The sequence below is a fragment of the Eschrichtius robustus genome, chromosome 15 (genome assembly GCF_028021215.1).
Source record: "Eschrichtius robustus isolate mEscRob2 chromosome 15, mEscRob2.pri, whole genome shotgun sequence".
NCBI classification, from domain to species: Eukaryota; Metazoa; Chordata; class Mammalia; order Artiodactyla; family Eschrichtiidae; genus Eschrichtius; species Eschrichtius robustus.
Genome location: NC_090838.1, coordinates 35958356 through 35985109, shown reverse-complemented (window position 1 = coordinate 35985109; position 26754 = coordinate 35958356). Strand labels below are relative to the sequence as shown.

The following is a 26754-nucleotide window of genomic DNA, read 5'->3' as shown; positions in this document are numbered from 1 at the left end:
TCTTTAGAGTCACAGCCAAATTGGAAAGAAGGGAAAAATCTTTTATGTAGAACATTTTGCATTTAGAATGGTGTTCTTTAGATTCACATGATGAAAAGCTTCTGCAGAGAAAAGAAAACCAGAAACCATCCTTTGAATAAAATACCTTTCTGCTATATTGCTTGTTCAGGGTGGTCTTCATTGTGCTGCCTTCTTGTTGGCCTGTTTTCTAAACCCTGTTTGACACATTATGGAACTTCATGTTTTTAACTGATAGAATTATTCTTTGCATTGGAATGTGTGTGTTTGTGCAACAGGGAGACAAGTACCACAGTCATTCCAAGAAACAGCTGCCACCTAAAATTTATAATCAGTATTAGAAGAAGAATAGAGATTTTAAAAAAAGCAAAAAAGGAATTGAATAGAAGCAGATCTAGTATAGGGACCAGAAGAAAGCTTAAAATGAAAAAAAGGTAAATTAACCTTCTCAGGGAAATGGGATAAAATTGATTACATGAAGTAAGAACAGGATGGTATTTTTAAAAGAGCCACCTGAATAAGAAAGCACTTGTAAGGGGCCTTCCCCGGCAGTCCAGTGGTTAGGACTCCACGCTTCCACTGCAGGGGGCACGAGTTCGATCCCTCGTCGGGGAACTAAGATCCGGCATGCTGTGTGGCGCGGCCAAAAAAAGGAAGGAAGGAAGAAGGGAAGAAAGAAAAGGGAAGGAAAGAAGGGAGGGAGGGAAGGAGGGAGGGAGGGAGCTGTAGGAAATTAAGAAAATATGATAACTCAAATAAAAATTTCAAAACATAGGATGGAAGACGGAGTAAAAGAACCCTTTCAGGGGCAAAAACTAAAGAGATCAAGAGAGATGGAATGTGGGAAAGAAAAAAAATGTGAAAATTAGAAGTTTATTTCAAGCAGTTCAATATCCAACTTAAAGGAGTTCAAAAGGAAGAGCAGAGCAAAGTGAGGGAAGGAAATTGTCAAAGAAATAGCACAGGAAAATTTTCTAGAACTAAAGGGTACAAATTCTAGTACAATGAATGAAAAATGATCCACACCAAGACACATCATCATGGAATTTCTAAAATTTTGTAGAGTTAAAAAAAAAAAACACAAAACAAACAACAGTTCACATGTGGAGAATTAAGGATCAAAATGGCAAAAGACTTAGAAGATATGAGAGATACCTTCAACATTCTGATGGAGTATGATTTCCTTCCTTTTATTTTGTAGTCAGCTAGATTATTGATCAAATATAGAGATAAAATAATAAGAATATACTTTTATTCGAAACATTTTTTAAAATTAAGGACAAGGAAAACTTGATTTTTCTCTTTCTACTTACAGAACATAAATGAGTAAAGCACCTAAATACTTTTTAAAAAGCGAGTTGCTGAACAATATTTAACACACACACCTATGTTTGCTACTCCTCCAAAACAACTGTGTGTATCATATGTTTAATTTCAATGTTTTTATACATGTATAGAAAAGGTCTAGAATGGGCCACTGTGAAATTTCTTTTACTACTAACTCGTCTAGGGTTTTTTAAATGAGTGTATATTAATTATATTGATAATTAATAGAATATAACTAAAAAGAGGGTTAGAAAAGAGACATGATTTATTCCTTAATTTATTTTTGAAAATGTAAGCAGTGCATGCTATGTCTGTCTCTTCTCCTAGGTGCTGTAGGAGATACAGTTGAAGTAGCAAACACAGCCTCAGCCTTTGAAGGATTTGGGGTCTGGCTGTTAAGGGGAAACACGCATGGAAGGGAATGGCTCCCAGCCGTGTTGAAAGTCTGCCTCTGTGTGATCTCAATGTACAGGCTGCTCTCAGGGCCAAGCAGATGGCTTTCCAGGGTCTGTGAAGAGATGGCAGCCTACTTACTTGAGAGTACTTTAAAAAAACAGCATTCGTGAGAATACCAAACAAGAACCCTGATCCTGGAATGTCTAATTTAATAAATTTCATTTGCATTTCTACAGAAACCAACATGCTTCCAGCTGCCAAACCCAGGAGCCAGAGGTTAGGGTTTTAAATAATAATAACAATAATGAGTTATACTTATTCTAGATTAGTTTTCTGGCTCTCCAAAAAATAAATGGCGAAGATGTCCAAAATGTTCTTTTCACAACTCTGCCAAACGCTGGCTTTTCCTCTTCGTCTGGAGATCCAGCCAATCTGTTGAAAATTATCCCATTTTTTTGATTACTTCCAGGCAGTTGTTCAGAGAGAAGACTAAATCCTGCAGTCTAAGATGGACATCCACTAAGTGGAGACTCTTATCCATACAGCAGAAGAAATCACACTTTGATTTCTGAGTCTTATTTCTTCTAGCTGTGAATTTGGGAAAATGTACATCAGACATCACATCATACCTCATTATGGACAGCGTTGTGTATTTATTGGGAATGTAACATTTGCCTGGTGACTCCTTGATTTTTCTGTTTTTGTTTTTGGTTTTTTTTTTCCCTGTAAATAAGCCTTGGCCTGAGTATAAACTTACAAAAAACCATGGATTCACTAGGGAGAAGGAAGCCTTGAGCCTGAATAAGAACAAGCATATACACTCTCTTTTCTGGTTTGATTTGCATGAGATTTAGAGGTTTTTTTCCGTTGTATTTTTGTTTTTAGTGTTTTTTTGGGGGGGGGGGGCGGTTGTGGTGGGGAGAATGGTTAAGAGTTGTAGTGTATTAGTAAGATTTTCTTAATTTGAATATAGGAGAGACTTGAGACTATTAGATCAAATGGAATGTCTGTGGTCCACTGATCTCTGAAAATGCTTTGTAAGAGCAGATGGATAGATTTTTGAAGTTTAGTTGAGCTGGCGGGTTGCCTGCTCATCTATTCCCTTTAAAGTCAGTGGGTGGGCCAGGCTCAGTGTATGGAAGTGGAAGCTCAGGTAGGGAATCTTAATCTAAGTTGACCAGGGCTGATTGACAGCAGTGGAGAGATCGCTATCTGATCCAATAATGAGGATATGAACTCCTTTGAAAACTGGCCTATCTGGGCCATAGTGTCCTCTGCTCGTTAAGCAGATGCCTGGCACAGGATGGTTGGATTACCTGTGTAATAGGAAACCCTGAAAAGTCTAGTGGCTAGATTGGGAAACAAGACAGTTGGGTTCTAGTTGTGCACTTTCCCCCCAGCTTGTATTTTGATCTTGGGAGACTCATCGTAATTCTTCTGGGCACTGGTTTCCTCATCTGGAAAATTAAGCGATTAGAGTAGTAGACCTCTCTGAGGGTCCTTCTCATTCTAATATTTTCCTTGAAGTCTGGAACTCTTGTTGGCACCTTCCCCTCACTTTAGTAATAAGAATTGGCAAATTAATATTAGCCTTAATGAAAATGTCTATAAGGTTTAGGGTAGAATCTTGAAAAAATTAATTGAATGAAAGTATACACAGGGACAGAAACCAAAAAGCTTTTATTCTGAAATATTGGACCTTTTGCTAAATTAGTCTATTAACTGTTAATGAGTAAAAAAGAAATTTCTAGGTGATTTCTTGCTGGAATTTTGGATGAGAATGAGGCCAGTTCAGCACTGTTTGAACTGTTTGCATGTTTAGTGCATTTGCTTGACTAGGATTTTGATACCTGTATGATACTCTCTTAGAATTACCAAATAAGAGTTTTTTAATCCTGTACATATTTTTAGAGTCAGACTGTTGGGGAATGGACCCCTATGGTTGAAAAGAAGACAGCCCATCCTTTTCTGGGGCAAGATTTGTGCAGGGAGTTCTAAGAAAACGGTAAGAAGCCAGCAGATATTTAGTGAGTGTCCCATGTACTAGCACCATTCTAGGTGTTGAGGTTAGAGATGAAATAAGAATTTTTAGTCTAAGGATCTAACTTCCTAGTGAGAGGAGACAGACTTGGGACATGTTTTAATAAACAGCAGTAACTATTAGTGTTATGAAGAAGATGAAATCATTATTGTAGGGACAGATGGAGTGTGCTTTTTTAACTAGAGAGGTTTGAAAAGATGGGAGTAAAAGGAAGTAAAGAGGTAGGGAGTGTGGACAGATGTCTGAGCTTCACTTTGTCTTCCAAAGCCTTCACTCTCTAAACTGTGACTCTTGAGCTCACATAGGTGTATCAGAGCCTGCACTTGCAAAGGATAAGATGGAGACCAAACTGATGATCCCTCACCTCAACCCTGCTTCAACCAGAACAGTTCTAGTTTGTTGTTGATTTTTTTTTTTTTTAAGTTTTAAATATTTAGATTATAGTTGAAAAAAGTGGTCCATTGCTTTAAAGATTTGGAAAACAACTGGCTTGGAATAAACCAGTTATGTTCATTCTTGCCCTTAGTGACGTAACTCTTATGTTTTCACAGTTGTGCTAGGCAGGTAATGGCCCCCCCAGAACCTGTAAATGTTACCTTGTAAGCAAAGGGGGTCTTTGGAGATGTGATTAAATTAAGGATCTTTTGATGGGGAGATTATCTTGGATTATTTGGTTGGGATAATGTAATCACTGATAAGAGGGAGACGGGAGATTTGAGAGACAGAAGAAGAGAAAGCAGTGTGACCACAGAGGCCGAGATTGGAGTAATGGAGCTACAGGCAAAGAATGCCAGCAGCCACCCAAAACTAGAAGAGGTTAAGGATTGTATTCTCCCCTAGAGTCTCTGGAGGCGCCTCACTGACTCTTTGATTTTGGACTGTTGATACTGATTTCAGATTTCTGGCCTCCAGAGCTGTGAGAGTTAAATTGTGGGTTCCTTGTTATCAGGGTCCCTTTTATTTAGCATATTACCTTTTCCACAGAGTATAACTCAGTGCCTTGAATGTTATAACTGTGCTTCAGTTACCTATTGCTGCATAACAAACACCCCCAAATTTAGTGGCTTAAAATAACAATAGTTTTTTATTTCTCACAATTCTGTGGGTTGGCTGGGTTCAGCTGGGTGGTTCTTCTTTACTGTGTGGTGTCATCTGGGATCACTCAAGTGGAAGCATTCATCTGAGATGTCAACTGGGGGCATAAATGGCTGGGGGCGGGGGGCTAGAGGGGCCTCTCTAGCAGAGTAGTCACATCCTCAAGACAGTGAATACAGAAGCTGCCTTGCTTCGTGGAGCCTAAGGCACTTCCACTACCTCCTGTTGATCAGAGAAGGCACAGGGTTAGACTAGAGTCCAGGGGAAAGGAGATAGACCCTACCTCCTGAAGGGAAGGAGGCCTGCGCATATAGGGCAGTAGGAACTGTTGTCGGCCATCTTTGGAAACAGTCTACCACAAACTGTTTAGAAAATGATTATTGAATTAACCCAGGTAGACTGATTCTGAGATTTTATATGTAAGGAGATTCAGTAAGAAACATTTTCTAAGAAAAAAATTTCTGATGTAAAAAAATCCAACATAAGCTACTAGAATGGGACCTTGCACACATGAGGAATTCAAGAGATGCATGCTTACTGACCAACTGGCTGGGTAAGGAGTGGAACTCTATTTCCCAGCTCACTCCTGGCTAGTGATTTCACATGGGGAAAGGCAGGGCACTTCCAGAGCCAAGACCTTTAACTTCCCTCCCTAGGTATAGTATAGTGATGGCTGGTTTTGTGATTTGGAAGATTCTCCACCTGAAAAGCAGTTCCTGAAGGGAAGGATTAGAAAAACATTCGACATGGCCAAGAATTTCATGGCTATCTACAGAGGTTAAGAAGGGAGATGAGACTGGCAGGAGACCTGGTCAGAGTCAGTCCCCTTAGAACGGAGGCCCTGAAAAAGATGCCCTTCCTTTAACTTCCTATACCATTTGCCTGAAATTTAGTAACAGGACTTCCTGGTGGACCCATCACAGTGATTACAAGTGCTTCTTGAGTATAAGATTCTGACCCTGGGACCCCTGACATCCCTTTTGTCCAGTCACTTATTCTTGCTTAATTATTAGTACTCTAGGGAGAAATTCTGGTGTCAGCCCCAGTCAGAGGTAGAGAGAGGATTCTAGAAATGGAGTCAGACATGGTTCTCCTGGTGGGAGTCCAAATCCAGATTTCTTTTTTATTAGTTTTTTCTATTTTATGAGTTTGCATTTGATCATCCTTTGAAATGTGTGTGTGTGTGTGTGTGTGCTTTGTCTTCTTTGTAGGTTTGTTTGCATTTGGGAGCACTGTTTTTCTTAAGATGAGCTTGCTGTTTTTATCAGCAATCACCGTGGCAAGGAGACATAGGCCCTTAGCTGATTTCTCTCCTCTGGGGTGGTTTTATAGGCCAGAATCTGGGGAGTAGCTAGGTTTTAATAGTTTATTGGGTTCCCATTTCAAATACAGACTGAAAACCTCCAGGCTTTTGCCTTCATCATTTGTTTCCATCTAATGACCAGTTTTATGGTGTTTTCTCCATGGCCTTTGAATAAGTCCTGTTTTTTTTAAAACCAGGCACAAACTCTGCCTTTGCTGCTGTTTACTGTGTACTTCCTTACTCCTGCATGTTTTTGCTTGCCCTTGCTAGCTTTCTCTTTTTATACCTCTGTACATTACTCTGTTGATCCCTGTTCCTGAGATGATTGAGAATGATAGGGGGTATGTATGTAGGAATTGGGGGTGGATATACCTTATTTTTACTTTTAACACATTTCCCTAAGTGCTTCTTTTCTTTGCATGATAGTTTTCATCCTGATACTTTTGTGAAACTCAGAAGCATGTGCTTCTGGCATTTCAACTTTTCATATGTGTGGCCAATCTTAGGATACAGATCTCTAAGAGAAATACAAGCTTGATTCAATTGAAGGTTCCTCTAGGCTGTTAGATGGCAGGGTGGATTCACAGACTACCAAAATGACCAAAGCTCAGATGCTCTCAAAAACTAGACTCTCTTGGCATTACCAAGATTAGATGTGGAATGTGCAGACAAAAGGGCAGCGCCGAATGTGGCTGGATTAGGACTGCTTTCCCCCACACAGTTTAGCCAAAACGGGATGAGTTGCTCTGGATGGTGTCTGGATTAGTGCCCCAAACCTATGTTCAAGCATAGGAGAGGCACAGAGAGTGTACCACACACAGGCTACTACATTAAAATGGGTTCAGATTGATACAAACAGTGTTCTTGATATATTGTGAAGTGTAAAAAACAGATTATAGGGCAGTATATAAGGAGGAGAAAGGTATAGACAGACCTCAGAACAGACTGGTAGCTATCTTTGGGTAGTGTGTTTGTGGTGATTTTTAGATTTTTCTTTGCAGTGTTCTTCATTATCTAATTTTTTTCTTGATAAATAAGAAGTGCTAGAATACATTTTAAATTGCTTTTAAAATAAAACAAAATGGTGCCAGGCAAGCATTTTCTTTCATTCAGTAAACCTCTCTTGCTAGCCTACCTGTTCTCGGCCCCGGCTGGGCTCTGGGGGAGTCCAGCACTGAACATGGCAGGCCGAGGAGCGCCTTGGTAGAGATCACAGCCACTCTGTGTTCCTTGTTCTTGGTGCAAGGCAAGTGGATTTCTTCAGGCAGCTTCTGTGTTTCCCCCAAGAGCCTCTCATCGGTTGTGCCTGCTTAATTCTTACCTGGTGGGGGAGGGAATAACTCACCTTTTGTGTAGTCTGACAGTTCCAAGGTTAAAGCTGCTTATTCTCACTCTCTGTCCTGGCTTGTTTGTTTTCTCCTGTGTCTGTCTGTTCTATCCCATTCAGAGTTTTTGCTGGTCTCCTTTGTCTTCCTAGGAGCTTGAACTTACAGAGGTTCAGTTTTTCCTTTTTATCATTTCTCTTGTTTCCTGTAAAGTTGCTGGGCTAGTTTTTGGCCACGTAGATAAACAGGTTTGAAATGCCTGTCACTGGTGAATTTACCCCCAGGGCTTGCTGTATCTGGGGAGGTAACATATCAGCCTGTTGGCTTATTTGGGGGAGCTAGAATCAAACTGTTTGCAAACCAGGGAGATGAGCTTTGTATATTTGTGTTTAAGAACATTTCGAGCCCTGGCAAGATACTCAATTTATTGATTCAGATGATGATTCTGAATGTCCTTAGATATAGCTAAGGATGTACTTTAAGAAATTATTAATTTGTTACCATCTTAGTCATAATTCCTTTTCTCCTTGACTTTGTCAAGGACTCTTTCGTCTAGCTTCATTCACTCAGCAACTGTTTATTAAGCACCAGCTGTGAACTGAGCGTCATACTTAGTACCTGAGATAATATGGAGAAATAAGATAGATATAGTTAGTGTCTGCCTGTGCAGAACATGTAATCAGTGGGAGAAATAAGTAAATTGGAAGTTCTATGTATGAAGTGCTATAAGTGCTATGATGGGGGGAGATTGTAGGTTATAGTGTAAGACCAATGTCAGGCACCTAACCCACATTTGCGACATCAGGGAAGGTGTCCTGGAAGAAGCTGGCCTAAGCCCCAAATTGAAGGATTATTTGGAGTCAGTCTGGGGTGGGCGAGGGCAGAAGTGTTCCTAGTAGAAAGTATATTTGCCAACATCTGGAGACTAGAAAGAGCATGTAATGTTGAAAGAACCAAAAGAAACTCTGCATGGCTGGGTTTGAAGGTGGAGAGGCAAGAGATAGCTTTACAAGTGAGTCAGATTAAGCAGAACTTTGAAAATCAGGCTAAAGAGTTTAGACTCTCCAAAAAGCAGTAGGGAGCCATTAATCTCATAATGTCGCATGATTAGCTTTGTATTTTAAAGAGAGGATTCTTATCACAACAGAGAGTTACAGAGGGGGAAGCTCTGAGGCAAAGAGATCAAGTGAGAGGCTGACATAGCATCTAGGCAAGAAATAATGGCGGTCAGACTTGTAAGTAGTGGGGATGGTGGGAAATAGACTCAACAGATACTCTGGAGGTAGAAGCAGCAAGATTTGCCTGTTGACTGGGTGCACTGGGAGTTCCAGGCTTGGCAAGTTGGGTGAGTAGTTAAGTGTCAGTTGGGTGGGTACCAGTCACTGAGAGAAGAAAAAAGGCATAAGGCATAGGTCTGAGGTCAACTATATTAGAATTTTTTTTCATCTGCGGCTAATATTACTTATTCATTCATTGCCAAAATATTTACCAGTCAACCAACATGTACATAGTATTGTGCTGTGTATCAAGAGAGATGCAGGGAAGTATAGATGCCTATAAATATTAATGCTGTAGTTGAGGTGAAAAGGTACACATTTAGTGAATGTCCATGGGGTCACCACATTTCTACTCTCTCTAGTCTGTCTGCTCTTGTCACCTCTCTCTCCTATTCAGATACTTTCAATGCCTGTAAGACAGGTGAATCTGTCTAGTCTGGCATTCAGATTTCTAAAAAATCGTATGTCATCCTATGTTTTCTGCTTTCTCTTGTCGTGAAGTCCTGGGTTCGATCCCTGGTTGGGGAGCTAAGATCCTGCAAGCTGCGCGGTACAGCCAAAAAAAAAAAAAAAGGGTTTAATTTTAGAATAGTAGCTCCTCAGCCCTTTTCTCTGGCATTATCATGGTCAGCAGAGCCAGTTATTTATCAAGGCAATTTCTAGATGATGGTGATAACAACCATATGGTCTACTTAAGTGAGAATGCTTGTCTTTGTTACTGCACCAAGAGATATCAGGCCATTAAGGAATGACTTACTCCCCTGGAAATTAGTGACTGATTCCTTGAGAAGAGATATCCACCAGGCTTTGTTGTGTAGGTGGAGATGTTCTGTATGAGCAAATGTACTCAGGGATCCCAGTACTGAACTCTTAACAGTTTTATCTTTAAGTGACTCCACTAAAAATGGAAGCTGATATTCTTGACCAGTTTTGCTTGGAGGTGGTAAAGAATGTAACATAGCCTGTAGCGGAATTGTTTTGTCTTCCCCCTCAATAAAACGTTGACCTTGCAAAGCCCAGGTTTGCAATTTATTAACGACGAAATTTATACATGTTATCCTTTGTAACAGCAAGAGACTGGTAACAACCCAAAGCCCTAACCATTAGGGATTAAATCAGTTACACTCAACCATAATGTGGTTTACTCTGCAGCCATTAAATGGAAAGAAATAGTTCAGGGTGCCTGATATTGAATGACTTTGTAGATATAGTTTAGATGAAAAAAAATCAAGGTGCACAGCAGTATATGTAATATACATATTTGTTGGGGGAAAAAAGTCAAACAAAAAGTAAGTACTTGAATGCACTGAATTTTTTAAAAGAGAAATCTAAGCTACTTTTGCATAGTTTTCTATGAGGAGAGGCACTGGGCAGTCTAGTGTGTTTCTTATAATATTTATTAATTTTTTCCATAAAAATATCTAATAAGTACGAAAAAGAAATGAGCATATTTTACATAAAATGTCCAGTAAATGTTCAATAAATCTGTAACTTGGGATGGAGTAAGGACTTTTTAAAAAATTTGATCTTACTGAATATGAAATAGGTATAGAAGAAAATTTATAGTGTGGTAAGGTTTAAAAAGTATGCAACAAACAAAAGTAATCACTTCTCTCCAAAATCATGGGGAAATACCACTACATACCCACGGGATGGCTAAAATGGAAAAAAAGACAACAGCAAATGTTGGAAGGGATATAGAGCCACTAGAATGCTTATTTGTTGTTGGGAGTGTAAAATGCTATAACTGTTTTGGAAAACAGTTTTCTAAAATGTTAAACATAGTTCAGTTTTATTATCAGATAGTTATCTAAGAAAAATTAAAACATGTGTCCACAAAAAACCTTGTGTAAGAATGTTCATAGCAGCTTTATTCATGAAAGCCAACAAATGGAAACAGTCCCTGTCTGTCAAGGGAAGAATGGATAAACAACCTTGTATATTCAAAAAGAATCAAACTATTGATATGTTGAATAACATGAATGAATCTCATAAACTTTATGCTGAGTGAAAAAAAGCCAGACACAAAAAGTTATGTAATGCATTATTACATTTATATGAAATTCTGAAATAGACAAAACCAAATTGTGGTGATAGAAATCAAATCATGGTTGCTTTGGGGATTCAGAATTGACTGGGAAAGGGGCACAAGGGAACTTTCTGGGATGATGAAAATTTACTGAGGCTTCATAGGGTTGGATTACGTGAGTGTATGCATTTGTGAAAATTGATTGAATGGTACACTTAAGGTTTGAGCACTTCACTGTGTGTGAAATACACCCCAATTTTTAAACAATGATATTTTGGGTCTTCATTAATAGGAGCATGCATCTAGAGTTGCTAAGAAGGGCAAGTTGGGGAATATTTATGTTACCCCTTCAGAGTAATTCTTTAATAGTTTTGGAGACAGTACTTAACACCAAACGCTATGTTTAGCTTGAGCTTTTTTGTCGGTTGTACAGTTTGAGGACCAATTTTCAGAATCTTGTCAGAGTTCAGGGGGGAGAGTATTTATAAAGAGGGAAAAGGTAGCCCTCTCGGATTGGCGCTCCAGAACTTCACATGCCATGTCTTCTGATAACCGTGCTCCGGACCAGTGGGTCTCAGCTGGGAACCTTTTTTTCCCTCTCAGGGTACATTTGGCAACATCCAGAGATATTTTTGGTTGTCAGCTGGTGGGAGGAGGGGGTGTTGAGCTACTGGTATCTAGTGGGTAGAAGCTGTGGAGGCTGCTAAACCCTCTACAATGCACAGGACGGCCTCCACAACAAAGAGAAGCTCATCCAAGCTGCCATTGGTGCCGACTTCGAGAAACCTTGTTTTACATTTGCCCTTACTACTGACGCTGCCCTTACTACTGACGCTGCCCTTACTACTGACGCTGCCCTTACTACTGACGCTGCCCTCAGTAGTGACGCTGCCCCTCCTACTGACGCTGAGTCAGTCTCAGTCCGCCAGGTGCCGACTATACTCATAGTCCAAATCAATTGTGGAAACTTGGCATTTTCACAAATTGCATATTTCTTCGCTGTCAGAAGTTAGTATTAAATACTTGTAAGTATATGTAATCTTAAATTTTGAGGTAAAATTCCATGCGTTAAGAGCATTTCCAAAATCCAAATTAAATGTGTTGTTTCTATTGATTGTTAAATTCTTCAGATGTGAGTTTTGTTCTTAACTTTATTTCATTAAATCTTCAAATGATCTGCGTTGTCATTCTTTAGAAAAATAAATAAATAAAAAGGCTTTATTATCAAATCAGAAGAAATAAATGATAGTAATTTATCTCTTTTTCTCTCTCCACAGAATGACAGGGAGTGAGTTTTTCTCTCGTTTCCCCGAACTCTATCCCTTTCTTCTCAAACAGTTGGAAACTGTAGCCAATACCGTAGACAGGTAAGAAGAGAACAGGGTGGGGCAAAGTGAAATCAAGGATGTGAATTACTTCAAGATTTTTCCCTCCAGGCAGCAGTTTTTAATCAGCTTCTTCCTTGTAAACATAGATGGATTTTTTTAAAGTGCTTCTTTATTAAATACATCATGTTGCCTGACAGTCTGTAGTAGATATGTGCCTGAAAGGCTGTATAAAATCCAGGTTTTATATTATATTTTACATTTTAAAAATCCTATTTTTAAAGTTTTTAGTGTTTTATAGGAGTTAGCTTTTTAGAAGCACATGGTGATTTCTTCTAAGAATCATTTTCTTCCTCTTATATTCAAAATCTGTGTGTTTACATATTGAGTTTGCTTTAACACGCACCTGTCATTTTTTTATCACTGGCCTGTTGCAGCTGACTAATCTGGTCACTTGTGATCAGAAATGGTACTATTCTCCTTGAGTGCAGATGGCCAGTGACCCTGGAAACACAAAATAATGCTATTAAGAGGGCTTCCAGTCTGATCAGAACAGATAAAAAAGTTCACCATTGTCTTTTCAATCACATTCTGTGGCTGGTAGTGTAATTTTTAGAATCGACATCTTAGAGCATGGACCATTTTATTCTTTTAGCAGTTTTTGCACTTGGCATGAATTTATACCAATTGTCTGTAATGAGAAAATAAAATCGCATCAATGAATTTTACTTCTGTTTGTGATACATTTCTTCACATTAGTAATTTGTGCAGACAGGCTTTTCTGGCCCTAGTAAGTGACTGTTCACGCTTTCTTAAGTACATTTGGATGTTGAAAGTTTCACGTTTCATACTCTGGAATAGACACCTCTCTACTGTCTGAACAGCTGAAATCAAAACAGCAGACTCGAATTATCAAATAATATGCTTTGAGAAGAGAATCCTGTGCAAAAGCCCAATCCATGGCTTTGCCAGTAGTTCTTCCTCATTTGCACACTAAGAAAATATGAAGTGAATGGAGGAAAAAACGCAAAACGGAAAATTATTGCTGATCATGGAGTCTCACTTTATATATCAATACATAATTACTTAATGAGAAAAACGGTGGAAGATAGTGCCTTGCCTAAAGTTTTAAACCTTTTATGTACAATAATTTTTTTTTTTTTTTCAGTGATACAGGAGAACTAAACCATCATCCCAGCATGTTTCTCTTACTTTTGGTGTTGGGGAGGCTCTACCCTTCCCCGATGGATGGCACCTGTTCTGCTCTCAGCATGGCACCTTTTATTCCCTTCATCATGAGGTAGTGTATGCCTCATGGAAATAATGGGAGTGGGCATGGGGGCTTTATGGGGCTATTTAATCCTGTTCCTATTTCAGAAATAATAGTTTTTTTTTTTTTTTTTTTTACTCTGGGAGGGTTCTGGTGAAGGCAGGGGCCTGGGATTATTGCCATTGCCCCCAGCTGGTCTCCAGTGTTTCAGATGGTGTGTTTAGGAGCTCATATCTACTGTTTAAGTAGTGTTTTCTGGGAGTCCTGCCTGCTAATGGGTGTGTGGTGTTGATAGGAGAGACCCCCTTTTGATAAACATAGCCTGGGTGTTTGCATTATCCCTGTGTTGAGCCTGGCCAGCATGGGGCAGGCTCGGTTCTGGCATATATCCCCTGTCCAGGGGTTCAAGAGGACACCTGGCCCTTCACTCTGGAGGAGTGGTTTGCTGGTGGTTGCAAGGGGCAACATCTAGATGGCAATGCTGTGTAGCACGAGTTCACTTCCCACTCATCTTCCCTTTCAAGCTTGGAGTACCTGAGAAAAAGCCATGCATAAAGGTTACACGTGGAATCAAATGATAACAGGCTTTTCTGCTTCTACAGCCTATTACCACTTCTTCTTGTTACATTTCTTTGAGGCATTTGCCAGCTTCTGATCACCTTTTTCATTTTGGATCAAAGGCCTCAATAAACAGGCCTCCAAAAAGTATTGAAATTTTCTTATGAAATATTTCAGAAACCCTGTGATATTAGTTAGCTTTTACCTTTCTGCTTACCTCTTGACAAAACAGCACCTTCATTTTTATGTATCTACCAAAAATTGAAATACAGCAGAAGGATAAAATATAACCAACTCAAGAGAGTGTACTTGTTATTTATGTGGTGTCCTGGGTTCCACTTCCTGGTTTCACAGAGCTGACTGATGCATTTTAATGTGAGAAACCATTAGACGCAAGATTCTGGTGTGTGATTGCTGTAGCCATTTGTTTGCGCCAAGCCCTGGCTGTGGCTGTGTTATCTGTGATCACAGAGATGACTCACTCAGATTGGTTTTTGTTTCCTGATACACAGAGTTACCAGCCTCCCATATCCAGCATTTGGTGATTCATTTTAGGAATTTGGGTCATAAATTTTACTTTCAGGAGCATTTAAAAATTGTACTTTCACATATAACTGGCAAGAACTAAAAAATAATTCAGAAAGTTGATGGTTGGGGGAGGCACATATACAGAATCACAGTGTACATTAGAAACAAAGACACGCTTTAGAACTTTATCATCCTGTGTTGAGAACATCCAATTTGTGGAAGCTTATTTCTAATCAATCTGATATGTGTTACATCCTAGAAACCAGAAGTTACTACGTTGAAAGTATCCTTCCTGTTATTTATTAGTTTACATATAATCAGAAAGCTCATATTACTAATTACACTCAGAGCACTCATTACGTATACAAAGATCGCGTGAACATAGGAGATTTAAATATTGCCTTAAGGCTAGTGTACTTAGTGCATCTTCTTTTTCTTAACTCAGAAACACAAAGAAAGAAATGTACAGTTCTCCTGTCCTTCCAGTGAAAATGCCTTAGTCAGTGGTTGCTTTCTACTTGAATAAAGATTCATAGAGCATCACCAGCAGCAAAAGTGCCATAGCGGATTCCTTAGAGTGTCCGTAGGCTCTGGTTTATTGAATGTCAAAGTATGTTATAGGCAGTGTTTCTCAAACTTTAAGATGTAAACATATCACTTGGGGGTCTCATAAATTCTGATTCAGTAGGTCTGGGGTGGGGCCTGAGATTCTGCATTTCACACAGACTTCTAGGTAATGCTGAGGCTGCTGGTCTGCAGATCACACATTGAGTAGCAAGATTAAATTTGAGATATCAAACATTATCAGAACCACACACATACAGAGAGATGATTTTAATAAACTATACAGTAGTAGGATCATACTTGGTTAGGCTATTCAGGAGGTTTATTAGAAGTAGCTTTTGACCCAGTAATGCAGAGAACAAGCAAGAAAATATTCTGAGCAGAGAATTCAGTAGGAAGTAGACCAACCTTGTTGAGTCTCCACTGTTTGCCAGGCACTGAACTGGGCGTTTTGCTTAACAATGACTCTGAGAGGAGGTGTTACACCTCTCTTTACCTGTTGAGGAAACTGAGGTTCAGAAAGTGACTCAGTTGTAGAGTTGGAATATGAACCCAAGACTGTAGGGCTTGTCAAGAGTGTTGGGTATCCTCTTTCTATTACACCAAAATATCCAACTCCCTTTTGTGTAGTTAAGAATTTTAGCTACACTGAGTAGCCCCAAGGGCCCTGAAATTTACGCAACTAGGAGCGATTAGGAGCCTGTATCTAGGCAGTGGATCCAAGTGCAGGCTATTTTCACGATGTAGAAGTCATGCCCCACTTGCAGTGGGGTCTGCTCCTGACCTTGCTTTTCCAGTGGTGGCAGTGGCTTGATTGGGTGCAGGCTTTCTCTCAGGCTTACATCTGTGGGATCATTGCTTGGGGTAATTGGGGCCACTCTGTGGCCTGGGATAGAAGAAGCCTGGCTTTTCTTGAAAAGAAAGTAGAAAGATCCTAGATTTAGAGTTAGAAAACCCAGTTTTGGGTTTCATCAACCTACTGCCAGGACAACCTTGTGCTACCCTAAAATGTTCACAGTGACACTGGAGAGATGAACTCTATAAAAAGATTTTTAAAAAACAGCAAATTTGGTAAAACTATACACATTAGATTTAAATTACTTCTGAGAAAATTATTCACAAAAAAAGTGAAAGATTGATCGTAAAAACCTGCCAATCCAGGCAGTATTTGTGGTTCTAATCATGGTAAAGATTGGGCTGTGTTGACTTGGGATAATGGCTGAAAAGACGGATGTATGCACAAGTGGATGGGCAGTGTTTTATTTTTGTGGCATTGCTAGTATTAATTTACGTACTTGGAAGAGCTCTAATCAGGCTCTTGGATACTCTGAGTTTAGCTAAAGCAAAATTTTTCAGCTAGTGGGAGTAGCACAAAGGTTGCTCTGACTGTGCTAAAGTGAATCAGTTGTACAATGAGAAGATTAAAAGCCCTGATGACAGCTTTTTATTTCCCTTTGATTTACATATACTTACCTGCCATTTCCTTCCTCTCTGTGAGGTGTTAGGAAGTATTATTTGTACCTTTGTCCCTTATTCCACATTTGGAAATCTAAGCTTATATCTCTGTTGCCTTTCTTTGTTAACTTAAATCTTAGAAGCTTCTGATGTGGATCTGCCACAGTTATGTGTGTGCACAGCTATGATTTGTTGCATCATCTTGGAACAGAAATGATCATGTTAATCCCAGTGTTTTGTTTACAAGGTTTTTTCAAATCGAGTGTATTTTATGTGCCTAATGCTGTGCTGGATCCAGATACACAGCCCTCTTCCATGCAGAGATGATGCCTTCAATTTAAGGCCATTCACCCTTCAGTTCAGACACCACAGAGCAGAGTGACGCATGCTTTAAAAGGGACCCTGACTAGCTCCCTGAATACAGTTCACTAGTGCCCACTTGTCCGGGGCTTTCTAGAGACCAGAATATCTCTGGACACACACCTTGGAATTCCCTTTCACAAGCAAGCTTCAAGTTTGAATTGATGAGCTGTAGGAAACCAAAAATGCCTCAAACCTCGGCAATCCTGAACAGAACAAAGGCTCTGGACTCAAGAGACTTGGTTCTTTCTAAGCTCTGCCACTTATTCACTAGCTGTGATGCTTGAGCAAGGTTCTGTACCCTCCTTGGACCAGTGTGGTACCTGTATGTGTGAGGCAAAAAGTGCCTTCTATTGCAGATAACTGAGGTCTCAGCATCGGATTAAATCCCTCTACTGCCTTTTACTCACTCTGGGATGCTTTTAAAAGAATCTCCCCAGTCTCCCCCCTTTTTGACTTATTTTCATTGCAAATGACTTTTGATATGTTTTTCTCCAAACCATTTCAATCATTGTTCACTTTAGGTAAATTTTCAGTGAAATCTGCCTTTCTGTTTTGTGAAAAATTTTGAGGTACAGATAACCATACAATCTTAATTAAACAGGTGGCAGTGGAAATCACCCATGGCGACCTATGTATGCAATGGAAACTGTTTTAGTTGCGATATTGAAACATCTAGTCAACAATCAAAACAAAAATTGGAAAATACGCATTTTATGTATTTTTAAAATATTTCATGGAACCTTTTGATTGTACCAGTCTTAAGAAGAAGGGAGGGGTAGGGAGTACAAAAACTAAGACTTAGGCCTTTGAAGCCTGTGATATTGGGAAATAATATTGACTCTTGTTTTCTTTTCCTTGAAAGTTACATAATGCAAGGATTATCACCTTACTCCTTACCCAGGTTATGAAGTTGAAAGATCTTATTTGCCATCGTGTAGAGCTGGGGTTTTTGCAGTAGACAGTAGTTGGCTTCCACCTTCATTTGTGATTGTAATACCAGGAACTTTCCTCCAAGGCTGCACATTTCTATCTGTTCTGTCTTCCCAGAATCCTTGTGATAAGTAGAAGGCAGGATTTGCTCTATAGAGAGAGAAATCAGGCAGAGGGCTGTTGAGACACTGCTGGGAAAGAAGGCATACCCACCTCCCTTTCTCTCCACCCCAGCTCTTAATCCTCTCTCTCTCTGAATAGCTATAGCATTAATTTAAATCTCTTTTCTTACTAGTCGTCATTACTGTATCATATTGTAATTTATATGCTCAATACTTATTCCCTCCAAATAAATCTTAATCTCTTTCCATGGAGAAGCAGCTATGGATTTTTTCGGTTTGTTTTTCATTTTTGGTACCTTTCTCTGCGTAGCCCAGGTTTGGGCACAGAGGCTGAATTATTAACCTAAAAACGAAACTAACTGTGAAATGAGACACTTCGTGTCTTAGCAGATCTGTGTATCTATGAAGTACTTAAGGGACTCCTAGTCTTACAGTATCGGAGCCACATTTCATATCCCACTGGTTACTGATTATGTAGAAAGGAGGCTCAGCTGGGTTTTCTGTTTTACCTGCCCTTTGAGGAATCTTATGCTCTAATGTGAGCTCTGACATTTGCTTTTATTTTGACTTCACCTCTCTGAAGGTCACACCCTCGGTTTCCTTTTCTATCAAATTAAGGTATTGGACATTACCCAGCGTCCTCTCTGGCCTTATGAGCCTATGACCTGAGACCTTCCTGGACTCGGACCTCCTCTCCCCTGACTGCTATCCAGTCAAGGGATCTGGAGGTCCACCTTGCAGCTACCATGCTGCAGGCTTTAGAGCCAAATGAGAGGAGCCTGGATTGATAAGAGGAGGAGGGAGGTCATAGAATTATAAACAAGCCAAAATACGTGGGGGAAAGCCTCCTGATTAATGTGGCACGAAAAGGAAGGCCCCTGAGTGCTTCAGGCTGTCAATCTGTATAATGGGGATAATCCTGACTACAAAATGGCAGATAAACGCCCCTTAGTTTGTTGGTTAAGAAAAATTCTAGAGAGAGGAAGGGGTTGATAGTATAATGGTGATAGAGGGCAGACTTTTTTTAACTCCTGCTTCAGCTTTGTCTTTGCCAGTAAACTGAAAGGAAGGCCCTGAAACCAGATGTAGGTGAGGTGATAGAAAAAGAACACTGTCTCCTGTGGATAAAGGCAAATCCTTGGACCCAGATAACTTACAGCCTCAGGTGCAAGTTAGCCTAGAACCAAGTCAGTAATTGGGGGGGGGGGGGTGGCATGGGAATGTTATCCTCGGAGCTTGCAGAAAGATTTCAAAAGAGAGAGGAAAAGGCATATTTTTATCAGTGACCAAACAATTGTGCCGATATTGTTTTAGACTGGATCATTCAATGTATTACTTGCAAGTGCTTCATACTTTATTTGCTGAGAGCTAGTAAGGATTCCCTAAGAATTTGTCATGCCAGTCACCTCATTGTTCTGATGGGATTACGAGTCTGATAGATGAGGACAATACTGCTTTATTCAGCGTTTGAATTACTTACTTAAAATGAAGACAGACTAGATTGTGTGCTTATTAGGTTTGCATATAAGAGAAATATAATTGGTTATGGACTCCCATTCAAAATAGTCTTTAAGCATGGGAGTGACAGACACAAATTCAGGCTAGTAGCCATTACCTGTATGAAGCAGGGAAGGAGGGGATAAAATTAAGGAAGCATATACTAGGAGCTTGTTTTATTTGTGATGTGTTCTTAAGCTGGGTTTTGGGCAAATGGCTGTTATATTATTCTCTCTACTCTTTTTTATTTGATATGTCTAATATAGTCCATAATTGAAAAATATGATTTCAGAGTAGTCTTGGAAGACTGGATTGATGGGCTGAGACTATCAAGATAACATTTAATAGAGATATATATCATGTTCTGATTTTGTAAAGAAAAGTCAAAATTACATACATATAGAATGAGAGCGGTCAGCTTCATAGCAGTTTTTATGAAAAAATCTTGAGGAACGGGATTTCCTGGTGAGCCCTGAGGAAGCAGTATGACACAGTTGCTGCTTCTAGGTAGTGAAGGCTATAGTCCCCCTGAACTCTGCTGGTCAGACTAAACCCACATCATTCTGCTATTATGTTATTATGCTGTGGGCTTCCCGTTTTAGGAGGGTCACTGATAAACTAATATTTATCCAGAGAAGGTGACCAAGATGAGGAGGAGGCTAAACATCTGGAAATAGTTAGACTGGAAAAGTCTAGTTAGAGACAACATGGTAACAGTCTTTACATATTTGAGAGGCCGCCGTATGACAGAAGGCACATAATTTCTCTCGTGTGCTCCCAATGGGAAAGTAAGAGATAGATTTCAGATTTTAATATAAGGAAGAATTTTGTGAGAGTTAACATTCTGCATCAAGAGAACGGACAGATTTCCATAATACTGAGCTGCTGGTCATTGAATGTCATCAAGGAAAACTGATCACATGTTGTGTATATTTTTTAGATTTCTGCAGTGCATCTGAGGTGGGGCCAGATGACCGTCAAGGCATCTTTTTTGAGGTGTCTTATTTTAGAATAGCTGAACAACCTGGCTGTAGATTCTAAACGTGCAGTGAAATGATAAACCTGCCTCTAAACCTGTAACACATGTTTGTACATTTTTATTCATGGGTTCCTCCATCTACCAGTTGGGGTGCCATACTTCGGATGGCCCACAGATCACGGTGGTCTGCTCCTACATGGTACCCTTCAGCAGTTAATCCACTTAAATTTAGCTTCTAAGTAACTTCTATAACTTTGTTCTCTATAGTTCTGAAAACATTTTTTTGGCCTATGGGATGTCATGTCTGAAAAGCATTCCTTATTAATTTAATTATCATTTTTTGGTGGTTGCTATATTTTTCTCCATTTCAGATGTTGGCCTAAGCCACATTTGTTTCTACAAGGAACATCTGAGTCTTTGAGAAAAGTCAGAGATGCTTTTCTGAGGAGTGATTAAAATAGATAACTCTTTGTTGTCCAAACTTCAAACAGAGATGCCTGTAGAAAGAATAAAGGAGTTGCCAGTCCTAGCCCATTACAAGTAAAAATACTTGAGAATAGGGCTTTCCTGGTGTTGTTACTACAGCACTTCCTCCTGCCTGGCCATCCTAGAGGTTCAGAACTCCACCTGTCCTGTGGTTACTGGTCAATTCCATGAGCCTTAGAGAATGGGATTAAAGGTTAGGAGTCTCCCTATACCATCCTGATCTGCTAACAATGGTTGGGTGAAAAAAGGGAGCTGCCATGCCATTAACGTGTAGAAACCCTGACCTCTGGTTTTAGTGATATGACGCTGATACCAGGCCAGGCCTTGAGCAAGATTGTCAAGGTGCAGATGTTCAGTTCCACTCAGGGCTTTTTTGAGTGCTCAGTTTTCCTCTTTGCCTATAAGCCAAACCCATGCCTACTCCTTCCTTTCATACAGACGTGTAAATGACCCTAGTCATTACCTTCCTTGGGGCTGTTTGTTGTGTTACACAGATACACATTTTGAAATAAAGTGAGGAATCTAGGTGATGGAATTTTAGGCCTTACATAAGGGAGGACCTAAAAGCAGAGATCGGAAGGTGTTTCCCAATACTGGTGAAACCACAGTTTGGGCAGCTATCTACTTGGTCTCCTTTTTACCATGGCCCTGCCTAGCTAGTGCTTTATTTGGAGGGCTTTTTTGCTTATGGCCTTCTGAATTTCCAAATTCTACCCAGGGGTACCTGAGGTTCAGTGTGTGGAATGAAATCATGTTTTCTGCATCGCGTGGCTTTTTTGCGAAGAGTTCTGGCATAAAAAGATACTCTGACATCTGTCACCGATTTTTCTCTCTCAGTTCCTAGAGAGGGGCCTGGCCAACTTAATCTCTGGTGCCAGATCTCTTTAAGACCATTTTCTAAATATGTTTTTGAGCAAAAGGAATGAGGAGTTCACCTCTTAATGGAATGCATTGACAAAGCAAGCTAGAAAAACAAAACTTGTAAGGACCAGCTTTTCTGCAGTGTTATCTGTTACTTCAGTAGGCCAGTTCAGGTCATGTTAGAACAAGTGATTTGATCTGTAGACAGCCTCGTTCTTAGGTGAAATTTCTGACAATGATGATAATCCATGGCCTATTGCTGCCATTCACTCTCAGACTTAGAATCCAATCAGTTAATAGATTAACTAAGTAGTTGTTAAACATCCATTGTATACCTAGCCAGCATTAGGTCTTGGATAAGATGCAAAGTGAAGGAAAAAGGTTTTTCATCCTTGAAGAACTTATGATCTAGCTAGTGAGATAAAACGCATGCTTGTGAACCTGACATACTGTATATGAACCACTTAATTATATGGCAGATACACTAAGGACCAAGGTCCTGTAAACAAGGGGAGGAGCACTGGTGGGTTGGAGAAATGCAGGAGGCTTTCCCTAGTAGCAAGGCAGGAAAAGAACACGGGAATTCAGTTTACCATCCTGAAGACTTTAAGAAATCTCCCTTGTTGGTTAGCAGCTCTTAAGAGAGGAAAGTCATACTGTTCATTCTGCAGACAGTGGGCTCTAACAAGCGGAAGATTGTGACAGAGTTTTATGATTCATAACTTGAAAGTTATCATAAAGAGCTTTGCTTCCACTAGAATCAAGGGTGACCCAGGAAATTCACAAAATAAATGGTTTGCTACTTAACAGAAGAAACCGTCCATGGTGAATCTTTGGTAACTTTAATTAAGAACGGTATTTACTCCAAGTGTTGCATTTCCAAGTCTTATGGAAATAATGAAGAGTAATGGGAAAATTATTACAAATGTAGTAATATTTAAATTTTAAAATATTTTAATAATATTTTTCCTTAAGGAGCATTTATTTCCTTAATCTTAATTATTTTCTCAAAAATGTAGCCAAGATGCTCAGCAGGCATTTTTAATGCTGAATTGAAGATTTGAGAGTACCAAGCCCCAAATGCCAGCTAATATGAAGTCATCTTCTCCTACCTGGTAGGGAACATTTTAGAATCAAAACTGTATGTTTTTCTCTTTAGGCAGAAAAATCTGAATTAGGGAAGAGAGTATGAAGGTAAAGAAGAATTACAGTAGGCTTAAAATGAGACAAGAAGAATGCACGACATACCATGTTCTGATTATCTTTCTCTGATCGGCGCAGTTTTTTTCCTCCCTCTCCTCTGGGCCTTGACCCTTACCAGTCTATTTATCATCTTCTTGTTAAAACAACCTGCATTAGTCACATCAGCTGCACCAGATCATTCACCCTCATACCCTTCGACTTTTTCCCTTTGGGCCTTATTTTCCTCACTCACCTTGAGCACTGAGACTCTTGACTGCCCGTCTTGCCTCCCCTCCACACAGCGACAGCTGCTCTCTTCTTCACCATTTATTCTTGTCTTTCACTTTATTTTGTGAGCACTCTTCGTCACTAGGTCATCCATCCATTAAATGTGTTTGCTGAGGGCCTACTTTGTGTCATTGCCGTAACCCAAGGCCCTACTCTCATCATCTCTTATTTGCAAGAGAAAATAGAAGCCATCAGGCATGGACTCTCTCCGTGGAGACACCCACTCTACCTACCACCGTAGTTCTCTCCTTTGTTTTATAGCCAGACTCTTGGAAAAGGTCGTCTGTGTTTACGGTCTCCATTTCCTCCTCTCTTATTCCTTCCTTAAACCACTGCAGTCTGGATGCTTCTTCCACCACTTCACTGAAGCTTCACTGACAAAGGGGAAATAGTAGTGACCTCTTCATTACAAAAGCCACTGGATGCTTTTCAGTCTTTATCTTTCTGAATCTTCCTCTGGTATTTGACACTCTTGCACACTGGCATCTTCAGGATGCTCTTCCTGTGTGGCCTTGTTTGGCCATTGCTTCTTCCTCCTCTTTCAGGGCCCCTTCCTCATGCTGCCTCCTAAATGTTGGTGCACCTCTTGGTCCTGCCCTCCACTCTTCTCTTTTTTCACCTTACATGTACAGTCCTCACCTGGCTGGCAACTCACATACATTGATGAGTCAGTCCTAGATCTAGAACTTGTACAGAATCATAGATTCACCTTTCTGTTGGACAACTCCTTCTGCATGTCCCATAGACATCTAAAAGTCAGCAGTTTCCCCCAGGTAGTGCCTCTGCACACTGAGGTCTGAACAGCCATCTCTTAGGGCCTAGCACAATGTCTGCACATTCCCCCTGGCCAATTGGAGTCAGAGGACTTCTTTGAAAGGAAACAGGACTCAGGGTATTACAGAGGAGCCTTTCAATATTATTGACTGTGTTCATAGGTACTCAATAACAAAAGAACATTGGGGTCTTTTAAATAGATTTATTTATTTTATTTATTTATTTTTGGCTGCATTGGGTCTTCGTTGCTGTGCGCGGGCTTTCTCTAGTTGCGGCGAGCGGGGACTACTCTTCGTTGCGGTGCGCGGGCTTCTCATTGTGGTGGCTTCTCCTGTTGCAGAGCACGGACCCTGGAGCTCTTGGCATGCGGGCTTCAGTAGTTGTGGCTCGCGGGCTCGAGAGCACAGGCTCAGTAGTTGTGGCGCACGGGCTTCGTTGCTCCGCGGCATGTGGGATCTTCCCCCACCAGGGCTTGGACCTGTGTCCTCTGCATTGGCAGGCGGATTCTTAACCACCGTGCCACCAGGGAAGCCCAGGAACATTGGTTTTAAAAGTCATTGACTTTTGATATCCCTTCAGTAAGTTTGAAATGATTTGCTTTTTCCCTTATACTGATGATCATCACTTTGAGGTAGCAAGTGGCAGGTGTTGGTAACTTTCTTTGGAGATGGAAAAGTCAAGGTCCAGAAGGAGTAAGCAGAATGTGTCCACAGTCAAAAAGTGATTCGTTAAGGGGTCAGGGGTTGATTCGTTTATTCATTTACTCAACAGATAATTACTGTAAGCATCGATTGTGTGTCCGGCAGGATAGAAATACAGTGGAGCATCAGACAGATAAGATTTTTGGCATAATGGGATATCTGTTGTGCTGTGTTGCTTCTTGGTCCCTATCATCTTTGCTCTGATTTTTTTCCATATAATTAGTGATAAGTGATAATAATTAGCAGATATTTACTATGGGCCAGACACTGTTTTAGGACTTGATGCATACTAATTCATTTAATCATCATGACAACACTATGAGGTCCCTAACATCCTCCATCCTACAGAGAGGGAAAGCTGGGCAGTGGGAAGCTTAGAAATGTGCCCTAGGTTATACTGCTAAGAAGTGATAAGGCCAGGATTTGAACCAGGCAATCTGGCTCCAGAACCCGTGCTCTTCGCCACTCCCTTAGCTACGCTAGCGCTTAATACTACAATTCGCCCTTTTGGTCATGTTTACAATGCTCCATCTGTGGGGTATGACAGGCTAGTTCTCAATATGCCAAAATTAACCTGAAGTTTTAAATAACAAACACTTGGACTTACTTTGCTTTCTTGAGATATCTCTCCCCTGCCCGCCTTGGGCATTGCTCTAGCAGTGGTCTCTTCTTCTAATCTGAAATCAGTAGAAAAGAAAGAAAAACTTGCAGGTAAGCCCAAGTGGTTGTGACGGGTTGCTAAATAAGACTGGTTCAACTGAATTTCTGAGATTCTTGAGAAACACTGAGGATTTCTTACAAAAGAAATTTTCCTTGTAATAGGAAATCGTGGGTCATTGCACAGTTATAAGTGTCTCAGCAAAGAAAAAATGTGTCTTGAGGCTTAAGAAGCATAAAATCTTAATGAGATTATTTGTGGGCTGCTACTTAGGCATAATTTTTAAACTATTAGAACATATATTTTCCATCTGACTTTACCATCTTAGGTTTTTACTGTAGAAACTTAACATAATTTTGAAAAGCTTCAGGGTTGTTGAAAGAAAAAGAAAAAAAAATAGTAACAAGCATTTAAATAAAGAAGTTGAAGTTTACAATGTACTTTCATAAACAGTAGCTTACTTGATCATCCTCTTTTTACTGTCTTAGAAAACAGCATCATAAGGATATCAATATATGTTGAAATTTTGAAAAATTGCCAACATTTTCTTATGTGGTAATCCTACACTTTAAAAGGATACCTTAAAAAGGCAAGTCTGAATCAGTGAAGTGTTCAAATTACTGGATATTATGAAATGAAAGTTTCATTACTCCAAATTGTATGTAATATATTTAGGGAACTGCTTTTTAATGGGTGGGTAACAGTAGCATCTGGTTAACGTATTAGTTGTTAAGCCACACCTCGAGGCCTCTGAGGTGGGTTGAAATCCCCCTTTGTTCCTCAGTTTTATATTTCTCATGTGCAGAGTCACACCTCCCTCCTTCACCAACCAAAGGTTACTAGCCAAACCTGCTGGAGAGCACACTGAGAGTGAGATGTGTGAGATGTGCCCCCCGGGTTGTCTTGTTCTGTTTCGTTTTTGCATCAGGGAAAATTCCTGGTCTGGGATATTTGTGTCCTGGCCACCAGTTCCCAAGAGATGGCCACATTTCTCCCAATTTTAAATGAAACTCTCAGTCCCAAAAGTAAACATTAGCTCGGCCTCAGTCTGAATAATTGCAAAATCAAAATTAGGCAGGCCCACGTGAATGAGATTTTCTGTTTTGTCTCTACAGTGTCCACAGCATTAACAAAATGTCTATTTGTATGGAGGATGCTTCTGTGTAAATAAGCCTGCTCCTTTTTGATTATTGCAGTCATACAGGAAAAGGCCATCTGTTTTGGTAGTAACTATGGAAATATATCTAGGTAGCCAAGGAGAAGCTGGATTGTTACTAAAGGATGTGTCACACCAACAAGAAGATAATTTACGAAGCAGTGGGTAGAAAATATTTTCAAACGCTGAAAGTGAGTCACTTAAGCTATCTTTTTGGGTGATGGGTGAGTAGTGCTGGTTTGTTTTT

At 40.0% G+C, this 26754-nt stretch overlaps 1 protein-coding gene across 4 annotated transcripts in view; it reads left to right on the top strand.

Moving 5' to 3' along the window:
* Window positions 1-26754, top strand: part of THADA (THADA armadillo repeat containing) — a 319471-nt gene that overhangs the window by 125957 nt on the left and 166760 nt on the right. For all 4 annotated transcript variants that reach the window (XM_068564210.1, XM_068564209.1, XM_068564211.1 and 1 more), the window contains exons 27-28: window positions 12088-12177; window positions 13304-13435. In XM_068564210.1, coding sequence (XP_068420311.1) covers window positions 12088-12177; window positions 13304-13435 — 222 coding nt within the window. The remainder of the gene's footprint in view (window positions 1-12087; window positions 12178-13303; window positions 13436-26754) is intronic.